Raw genomic sequence first — 10,436 nt, 5'->3', positions numbered from 1 at the left:
GTTCAGGGCACTCTCTGTCATGTTCAATAGAGGTTGTTTAAATAAAAAAGAAACTGTAAGCACTGCATTTCCCTCACAATTCAGCATGGTCATAACAAAGTCACTGTGCTTCTGCCCCTCATTACATTCCTTCAGCTGCCTCTTTGATTGCAACAGTCCCAAAGTAGTGATTAAGAAACAGGAGTAAGTGGTCAGAGCTCAGAAGTTCTGACAGTTTAGGTGGAGGAAACCACTACCACCAGCTACCCCAGTGCAAACTTTCTTACCAAAGAAATGCCTCAGCTGTTTGGCCCCCAAAACACCACAAGGCCCTTCCTTAGTGTTTCACTGCAAACTGTGCCTAGCAGCCAAAAGTTGGGATCACAATGTAACAACTGGGACTGAAGGGGAAAAAATATTTTGAGGGGAAAAAAGCCTTGATCAAAAACAAACAGCATGAAGGTAAAAAGAGGATTTAAGTAACCCAATTCACTGCTACACTGGAATTGGGCTGCCAGAAGCCAAACAGGTGATATTGAGCTAAAGTCACCATACTTTTTATGTACATGTCCAGAAAATCAAAACCGTGAAAATTATCACTTCCAATGTATTTCTTTAAAAATTAGTTTATCTAAGTACCAACTTAGATAAACTGGCTCACAAATTCTCCTGTTTTACTGTCAGATCTCCAAAAACCAGCACTTTTCCACTTATCCACTTCACATTTAGTGGGTACCAGATAAGCTCTGCCTTCTAGATCACAGATCAGGAAAATGTTTCCTCCAGATTTTTCTCAAGGAAAAATAGAAAAGTGCTTTGGGTTGGAAGCAGTCCTGTCTTCTGCAAGAGATAAAGAAAGAATATCAAACATGACTGGCCATTTTGTTTGAATCCAAAAAACCTAAGTCAGATCAGAAAACCACAAAACATTATTTTGACAGACAAAGTATTCTAGTATAAAGACATTTGCTATTAAATATCATGGGTAACATTTGTCTAATCTGTCTGCATGTAAAAAAAAGTCTAAATACATTTTGCTTTTTAATAAAACATCTATTTTGAAACTGGGATGGTTAAAATTCCCTTCTCCTACTGTAGTGTGTAATAACTGACTACAGCTTCCAAAGAGGGACCAAACATCACTATGTTCTATTTATATGCATACAATTTATTTAAAACTAAGGCTGTGGTCTGGTGCTGTCAGGCAGTGCAATGTTCTTGCTGTCACTCAAGGTGAGGAAAGAAAATGCAATCCATTCTGGCAACAGCTGCTGCTATATTAGAATGGAAAGCTGCAGTGTCAACTGCTCTGAGATGACCCCACAACCAGAATCCAACCCTGCACCACCACAAACCTTGCTCTCCTGCCCTCCCCAAACCCAATCATTTTACACGGGCATCCAGTTTTTATCAAGAGATCTAAGGCATGCAGAAGTAGAAGATTTGGAAATTTATTTTTTTCCAATAGTGTGTAGTAATCTCTTAGTGAGTATTTAGATTTGTCATGATCACTGCATACACAGAATCCAACAGAATTCTTCTGCAGAGTACTGGATAGGTTTTCTACTCATTTCCGCTGTAGCAAAACATCTGAATCCACACATAGAAAAAGTGCATTTAATGTTCACGTTTACATAAAGCACTCATCAAGAACAGAGTACAAAACAATGCTCAGAGACCATCTTTGAATGCCTTCAGCAGCAGGTCTGCTGCCAGCCCAGGCGACAACACCCCTCTAAGAACTTTCTCTTCCAGAAGCGGGATCTCATCCTTGACGGCCGGGTGAGTGCGGAAGTGCTGCAGCATGTTTTCCTGGATGAGGTTCCACATCCACACTTTCTGCTGTTTCCGCCGTTTGGCGAGCAGCTCGCCGCTGCTGAGCATGAGCTCCCGGAACTCAGCCATTTTATCCCACATCTCCGAGATGCCCTCTCCGGTTTTGGCGGAGATGCGCATTACCTGGAGGATTCAGAGGAATCGGCAAAGCCAAGTTACCTGCTGGCCTCGAGGCTTCCAGAACTGCATCCCATAGATTGCATGGAAATCAAGAAATGTGTGAGGGAAGCTTCCTTCAATACTCGTTTTATGAGGCTCTAAGCATTTCTGTGCCTTCCCCCATAACCCCCCCAAAAATCTGGGATTCTACTAACTAGAAGCAGACCATGAGATCCATGCTATTTCAGATATTTGTCCAGCTGCTTATTATGAGAATCATTTTTAGTAAGTCTTTCAGCTAAGAGGCACATTATTGCTCTTTTACTTAAATGTAGAGTTAAGTGCATATTCTGGTAGCTATTCTTTTGCACTTAAAACATGCCAGAAACAAGGTATTTTTAATTTTCTTTTTAATCTTTGCTTTCCAGACCAGGAATTAATTTTGCCAATAATATTTCAGAAATCTAGCACAGTCATTCAAATTGAACAGCCTGGGTTTGTTTTTTTTTAAGAAAAGCTTCTCCCCTTTTCCACACTTAGAAAATGAAAGGCTAGTCCTCAGGCAGCCCAGCTAATTTAAACTCAGCTTAATGGGTCAATTTCAACACCAGGGTAGAACAAACCTCCTTTACAGATAGTTTATTTATAAAAGAAGTGAGAGTGTGTGTGTGCTTATTCTATATACACATATTAAAAACTAGTACTGAATCTTCTCCTTAAAAATCCACCAAAACCTTTTAATAGATAAAATACAGCACTAAAACTGAAGACTCACAGGATGACAATTCCAATTATCTAGCCATCTTTGTTATGTGAGAAGCTAAAAAAAAAAAATTAAAGCAATAAAGCAAACACATGAACGAGGGAAAGAGCAAAGATAATCACAGGTTTCAGAGTTATAAGAGAGGGAGGAGTAGACTAAGGGACATTTTTAGATATGTACAGTTTACAAAAGGCAAGTGAAGTTTGCACTACTCCTGATGTCAGTAATAGCTCTGCTAGCGCAGAGATTGTAGCTCAGGGCAGGAGTCCTGGGGAGGAGGACTGGCTTTGCAGTGTTTCATGTGGCACACCTCAAGACCAGAGCAGCAGCAATCACTCCTCCAGCACACTGAGACTAAACAACCAACTGCAATTTTTAAAAAGAGCCCAGGGAGACTAGGATAGCTAGGTGAGAAGATACCAATCTTAACTCATTCAGCATGTTTTCTGGGGGGAAAAATACAAAAAAAACCCCAAACACATCTCCAAAACCCAAACAAAACCAAACCAGACCCAAAGAGCCCCATAAAACACAGGAAGTCCACAAACCTTTGGCCTCCAAACCTTGGAACGCTTGCGAAGCAGCTTCATAGCACTGACGTACTCAGCCTGGATCCTCCGGGCAGGCACAATTAAATCACCATCAGCCTTATTGATAGCAACCAGGTCTGCCATCTCAATGATGCCCCGCTTGATGCCCTAAATGCAACAGGGACAGCAACCAGGAGTACCCAGAGGGGCTGTGACACACTGATTCAGCACAAAAAGCAGGTCAAAATGCTTTGGTGGTTTCTGGTTTTCCCCAAATAAATATATTTAACTAGTAAACATGTCAAAGTTAAGCCACAGATTATCAGAAGCTTACATTGTAATACTTTTAAAATCAAAAAGGGAGCTTAACTGTGCAGTGAGTGAATGACACTGAAAATACTTAATAATAACAGTATAATGGACGAAACTATTGATATGAACTTTCTGCACAGATACTGTATGCTGAATTAAAGTTTCTCTTTCTAGTCCCAGGTAGAGTAACCAATAAGAGAAACTGAAAAATACCTGTAATTCATCTCCACCCGCAGGTGGTAGCAGTAATATAAACATATCAACCATATCAGCCACAGCAAATTCTGACTGGCCCACACCTAAAAAATTAAATTCAGAATTTACCATTTACTACAAACTTTCAGTCCCATTAATGACAGTAATCGTGACAGATCCCAGCACTGCCCCACGAACAAATCCCACTAACAAAACAAAGACAGGGAACACAGTTAAGTAAAAGATATACAGGACTAGAAAACAAGACAGAATGAGATTTGTGTTCAAGCAGTGACCACGTACAAAAACATGGGCAAAATCAAGGCAGAGGTATGCAATTATTTGCACAGCTTATTTTCATATCACAACAGGACAATCAAAGCAAACCCTAAGCACATACCTACTGTTTCCACAAGAACAACATCATAGCCTCCTCCTTCACAGAGCAGAATGGCTTCATTCGTGGTCCTTGTGACACCTCCCAGTGTCCCACTGGTTGGAGATGGTCTGATGTATGCATTCATGTCTCTTGACAACTCAGTCATCCGTGTTTTATCACCCAGCAGGGAACCTTAATGTTAAATTATTTCAGAAGTGCAACACAGCCAAACTGCCCCTTCTCCCCCCTCCCCACCAATAAATGAGTGAGGAAAGACAGATCTCTTCTACAAAGTCAGTCAAATAATAATATCCTAGTTATAGCTGCTCAAGACTTAGTTGAGGACTAGGAAGCTACTGTCTGGTTCTTCTCAGAAGCTGGAAAGGCCTGACAGGCAGACCTTACTGCTACCAAACATGAAGAATCTGTGCTAGGTCAGAATGAATTCTACAACTCCTGAATGGCTTTTTGAAGCCTACACACATCAGGGCACACAGCTGATTCTTGTCTGCTCCTGTCCAAAGGGACAAATCTCTGCATTATGATTCTGACAAACCTTGATGCTGGATGTTTTGTTTTAAGAGAGCTGACACGTGTCCCTGCCTTCCTTCTACTCAAACAAACTGCAAATCAGATTCAGCAAGATCGACGCACTCAACGCATGCTCCAAAAGATGAGAGATGCTCCATTCTTCCAGCTGCTGCAGTCTTGCTGTCACATTTTGCTACTCTACTCATGCCATCCTGAAGGCATGCATCAAAGAACACAGTCCATCTTAGCTCCATTAATTGCAATGCTCTAGTTATTTCTTTATAAATAGTTACACACCTCTAACAGCACAGAAGCTGGCAAAATTAATGATGCCGCCTGGCAGCTGCCCCTTATGGAAAGATCAAAATCAAGATTGTATTATTTGTATCAGAGATACCAAGAATCAGGCATGCTCAGCTTACAATTTCCCTACAATTTTTTATTGGAGAGTTACAGATCACAGCCAGTCATCAGTAATCCTGCACAACTTAAAAAAAATTCAAATTTGGAAAAATAAATTGTAAGGCAACATTTGAATGCTGGAAAAGAAGAAATCTGAAAGAATTACAACACTGATACATATTTTCCAATTTTGTATCATATAGGAAAAAAAATGAAAACTTGATTTCTTTTACATTTTACTGTTAAAGGCACCAAATTTTCTTCCACTTGGCCAAAGAGATACTTCAGTAGTTGACAAGGTAGTAGAAACTTGACTCAAACTTTAATTCACACTCACCACCACTTGTACTAGAGGAAGGGTCTACAGCCAACACAGACACTTTGTGGTTTCTTTCTGTAAGCATCTTCCCAAAGCATTCTATGAAGGTTGACTTTCCAGCACCAGGAGGACCAGACAACCCTAAATAATCACATCAGGAAGAAAAAAGCATTTTGTTAATCAAATAAATAACACATCTAATGAATACCATCAACATCTAGTTGACAACAATTCATACTCTAACACAGCATCACAACAAAAGCAAGTAAAAGCTATGCCAAAACAAAATAGGAGCTTGGCAACACAGCAGCACTTCACCACCCCTCATCCTATTGACACCAACATAACATTTGGTTTATCCACATCTATTTCTTCCCCTCCAAATAAAATTACTTATATTGTATGACTTAGCCTTCATAACTTTCAAAATGTTATATATTAGAACTGGATTTTTCAGATTTACTACAAAAGAAACACTCCAAAAGAAAAAGCAAGCCTGTACCTTGAAGAGCTGTTCTTTCCAAAAAATGAGGCCATTTATTTGCATGTCAAAGCTCACAAACTAAGATTAGCACCAAACTTTTCTCACTTCCATGCCCCAGTTCTTGTTCTTACTACCTCTCCAGACAGGAGAGATGACAGCTGGGCATAACACATGTTAGCAGTCATTCTCTTTGTAAGGGAAAAACATTTTACAGCTTCCAGGAAAAGCAGGCTCAAGTCTCCTTCAGCAGAAAATCAGGCTGCTTAAGAGAGGGCCATAAAACAGGAAGGTGCATGTTTTTCTTTCTGTAGACTAAAAAAGGGATTCAGGAAGTGTCCAAAAAACACCTTTAGGAAAAGACCAGGTGTGCTCGAACACATCTTTCCCTAGGTGTAGATAACATCTGCATCAATCTGCAAACTAACTAATGTTTCACCTTATAATGGTTACACAACCAACCCTGAATAACACTCCCAAGAAGCCATGATAATTTCTAAAGCATTTTCAAAAGCATTTTTCACCTCAAGCCATAATTCCACTGGACAACAGAAGTAATGTAGATTGGTTATAAACCACAAAAAAATAACAATGCAAGACTACAGACCACAAAGAACAGTGATAATAAAAGGTGAGGACAGTAATTCCATGTAAGCAACTACTAGACAAGACATAAAAGGACTAACCCACTCTAAAGGCAAGTGGCTTTCCTTGATTTAACTTTTCTTGTTCCCTGTGGTAGGATAATACCTTCTGAAGGAGCACCTGGGCTACTTTCTTCTTCCTACTCTGAGTTGATTCTATGAGTGTAATGGATTCAGCTAAACAGGCTCTGTGGCCCTGGATTAGCCCATGGTAAAGTCTGTCTACAAGTCTCTGCTCCCGGTCAGAAAGTCCCTCTGCTTGCTGCTCAGGGGCTGCTTGCTGGCACAGCTCTCTCCTCAAAGCATTTGATGAACAAATCCATTTTGTGTGACAGCGATGAGCTGGCCCAAGAGACTCGAGGCTCAGGAAGTCTGCTCGTGAAGTGAAGCGAAAGCTCATGAAGTAAGTTCTTCTGGAGAAATAACAACGAGGGAATCTCAGCAGCAAAGAGGGGATCTTCATCTTGTTTGGAACTAAAAATACCACAGTTGTCAGACCACTTCTGTTCGTAGACACCCTAAAGAGAAGGAAAAACATTTTTACTTTTCTCAAAGCACTTGTGAGGACTCAAATTAAATTTATGTACACCCACGATCATCGGCTTTATCTGTACCTGCTGCCTTGAATAAAAAAAATGACCGTCCCCTTTTCCCGCTAAACAAGAAAAACACACTACAGAATCGAAAGCATAGCATCTCTTTATTATCGTATCGCATAAAAGAAAATATTAAAAAAAGGTACTTTTAAATAAGCCTCTGAGAGCACATGCAGCACACTACGAATCCAGGACCAGTCAATACTTCCGCTTTCGGAAACGGCGGTACATTCTAGTTGGACGGGCTATTTTTAGGGCTGTTTTAAACAATTATTGGAACGAGGGCATAGCGGCACTCATTTCCATCAGAAAGATTAAAAAAGGGGGGTGGGGGAGAGTTCAGGCACAAGAACATTTAGAAATAGACAGGAGGAGCCGAAGCCTCCCCGAGGCGCCCGGGCGGCCCCAGCCCCGCTCCCGCTCCGCCGCTCAGCCCGGGGCGGCCGCTGAGGGGAGGAGGGCAGGCAAAAGATCCCCGCCATTCCCGGCCGATCCCCGCCATTCCCGGCACCTACCGGAGCCGCCCCGCTCCGCCCCGGGAAGTGACGCCCTCAGGCTGAGCCGGAACCCGGCGCCCCGCAGGGAAAGGGCCGGGAAGGGGCGAGCGCGGCCGGGAGAGGAGGGTGGCGAAGGGCGAGGAGCTGTCCCGCCATTGCCCGCGCCTCCCAGAGCCAGCGGTCAGGGCCTCAGGGCTCGGCTCTGGCCATTCCATGGGTACACCAACTTCCATGGCCGTGGAGTCACAGTCTCCCTGCCCGGGCCTTACAGTGATGGAAGTTTCAAATCATCTTTTCCCTCCTGATTTAGAGGTATCCACTCTGAATCCGTGCATGGCGATTTGCTAGTCCTTCCTCTTCGTTTCATACACCAGGAAGGGAGAAGAATTGCTTAAAACCCCACATGTGCTTATTAAATCACATTTATTTTCAGCCTTATTAAACCTCCTCTTTAAATTGAGTTTCCTGTCGTAGAATGCTGGTTTATCAGGAGGCGGGGTCTGTTTTGCTTCCTTAATTATTTTTTTTAACTATTATTACTTCTCCAGTCATCTCACAACCCTTTTTCTGCCCGTCTTCTTGTTAAAGTACACAGGTCTATTTCCAGTGAATGTAAACACAGAGTCCGCTGGCTGAGCTGTTCCCAATGCCTTGCACTGTCCTGCAAAGACTTTTTCACAGTGTCATCACACGGGCAGTGAAAGTGACAGACGATTAAATAGCAGGAGTTTTGTTCTGAACTGCTGAATGTACAATTTAATCTCACCGCTGTTATTCTGGTCCAGAAGATGATGATGCACAGAGAACTGAACACTTCAGGGCTAAGAAAATGTGTAATTTTGTGTGTCTGTCAGCATGGGATGAAACCGCTGCAGAAAGAGACAAGAAATTCCATTTTGAAATAGCCTCGTGAGGTCTTTCTGTTTAACCAGATCTTTATTCACCAGAGTTAGCCTGGATCACTATAATCTCTTCGTTAACAAGCTTTCTAAGGCTTTCTGTTTCAAGTGCTGCACTTACACCTAGGTAGAACATCCACACTACTATTTTAATAGCAGCAGAAACAACAAAAAACCCCATTCTACTACTGCTTAATTGATGCTTCAGTTTATGCCCCTTTGTGTTCTCCCAAATTGAATACTTTTGTCAGTGACCTTGATGAACAGGCATGGAAAACTGCACATTTCATCAATGCTGAAGAGGAGAGGGGATTGTTCAGTTCTCTATGATGACCTTGTGGACCGGAATAATAGGAGTGAGATTAAAGTGTGCACTCAGCAGTTCAGAACAAAACTGCTTCTCTTTTATACAGCCCACCAGCTGTACTGCCAATCTGATATGGCCACAAACAACCATGAATGCGCTGCAGAGTCATCTCCCTGCAAGAACTTGTTTTCAAGACTTTGCACGCTGGTGAAGTCTGGAACGACAAATTGCTCAAGTCATCCTCTTTTTTTGTTCCCCTTTCCCCCCAGCTCTGTTATTCAACAAGTTTGCTTTTCACCAGTCAGAGGCTACAATCTCCAAATGCCAGATATGAGGAAGACTTCCTATTGCCTTGTCAATTATATACACCCTTTCTTTCCATAGTCTTTCATACATCAGAGATTATATAGGTCTGCTAAAACTATGTGCTCTTCTACCACCTCTAATTTCCTTTTACTATAACCTCATCCAAAATAGGGAAAATACTCTCTTAGAGGCTGGATCTTATTTAGAGTCTTCTTAATCTACATCCTGCCATACATATAGTGTTCTTTTGTTTCTCCTATGGTCTTGTAATGTTTGCAACCAAAGAGGGGCGTTCTTGGTTGTTATTACACACAGCCCAATAAATTTTGGTGAGACTCACTGTATTTGTGCTTTCCAATCTCCAACATACAGATTTCTCTTGGCTTCTGTATTCTTTATCCATTCATCATTAATTTACTTAACATTGTTGCTGAGATATTCACGAGGGTAATTCAGTAGCTTACTGCATCGAGCTCTGTTTCTCCTTTTTCTTAAAAATTATCTTTCAAATTTGGGGGCGTGGGAGTGTGTGGATTTGAGGGTTTTTTTAGTTTCAAATTTAACTCATTTTCTGTGTTCTCTTTGCTTCTTTTCCCCAAGGGTGTCAGAAGAATAAAAAAGCACCCCCCAGAGTTATTCCATCACAGTCTGCAAACTTCTCTAAGATTTAAGAAAATTATCTGGTTTAACCTCCTTGCTGAAAATTTATCCCAGTGTTAAAGAAAAAGGTACTGCTGGTAACTCATGAAATAGGTGTCTTCCTTCTGAGCCAATACTAAATCAAATATCCTGTAAAGTGTTATAAATATTGTGCCATGAGCTAAAGGTGCAGGGAGGCACAGACATTCAGGCAAAATGTGCAACCAAATCCAGATCATTGCAAAGGAATAGAAAGAGACCCTTCTGTAACTTCTCACAGCAGGAATAGCATTAACACTAGAATCTGCCAAATTCAACCATGCAAATTTACATTCCGTCTAACTGGCTTCCCCTTGCAGTTTTAGTTGGATTAGCTCATTCTTTCTTTCTCTGGCAACACTGATTTCTTTGCTCTGCTCACCTCCTCTTTAAGAAAACCTAAAGTAATCTTTGTGCACATAATTAATACAATGATATTTAATATCATCATAGACATTTCCCTACAGCAATGTACTGTAAAGGCCAATACAAAACCACAGTCCCTGCCATGGTACAAACTGAAACTACAGTGGTGGCCAAATGACCATTTGCCCTTTATTTCAGAAGGTACCCCTCAATTCATTTCAGTTTTCACAGAAGCAGAGAAATTTGATCCAACTTCCTCTTTACAGCAAAACACGAAGCAACGTAACTGCTGATTACAGCCTTCCTTTCAAGAAGAA

The 10,436-nt window shown here is 41.4% G+C and overlaps 1 protein-coding gene across 2 annotated transcripts; it reads right to left on the bottom strand.

Annotated features, from left to right (window-relative positions):
- Nucleotides 1-1,452: 1,452 nt before the first annotated feature.
- MMAA (metabolism of cobalamin associated A) lies at nt 1,453-7,603 on the bottom strand. 2 transcript variants are annotated; one of them, XM_084204461.1, is made up of 7 exons: nt 7,582-7,603; nt 6,513-6,988; nt 5,364-5,486; nt 4,115-4,285; nt 3,733-3,818; nt 3,226-3,375; nt 1,453-1,938 (listed from the first exon to the last, which is right to left on the bottom strand). In XM_084204461.1, exons 2-7 carry the CDS (start codon nt 6,931-6,933, stop codon nt 1,651-1,653), a joined length of 1,239 nt encoding a protein of 412 aa, XP_084060587.1. In that variant the 5' UTR covers nt 6,934-6,988; nt 7,582-7,603; the 3' UTR covers nt 1,453-1,650. The 2 variants fall into 2 exon arrangements, with proteins under 2 accessions (XP_084060587.1, XP_084060588.1); XM_084204462.1 differs by lacking the exon at nt 7,582-7,603 and adding an exon at nt 7,213-7,559.
- Nucleotides 7,604-10,436: the final 2,833 nt, after the last annotated feature.

The sequence above is a fragment of the Fringilla coelebs genome (genome assembly GCF_963513975.1).
Source record: "Fringilla coelebs genome assembly, chromosome: 4".
Classification (NCBI taxonomy): domain Eukaryota; kingdom Metazoa; phylum Chordata; class Aves; order Passeriformes; family Fringillidae; genus Fringilla; species Fringilla coelebs.
This window is presented reverse-complemented; position numbering and strand designations above follow the sequence as displayed.

Excerpts from the sequence above, each read along its gene's own strand:
- MMAA (XM_084204461.1), bottom strand. The coding sequence starts at position 6,933 with ATGAAGATCCCCTCTTTGCTGCTGAGATTCCCTCGTTGTTATTTCTCC. Across the intron at positions 5,487-6,512 it reads GCCACTTGCCTTTAGAGTGG|GGTTGTCTGGTCCTCCTGGT; the intron begins GTTAGTCCTTTT and ends GTGATTATTTAG. Across the intron at positions 1,939-3,225 it reads CCAAGGTTTGGAGGCCAAAG|GTAATGCGCATCTCCGCCAA; the intron begins GTTTGTGGACTT and ends TGAATCCTCCAG.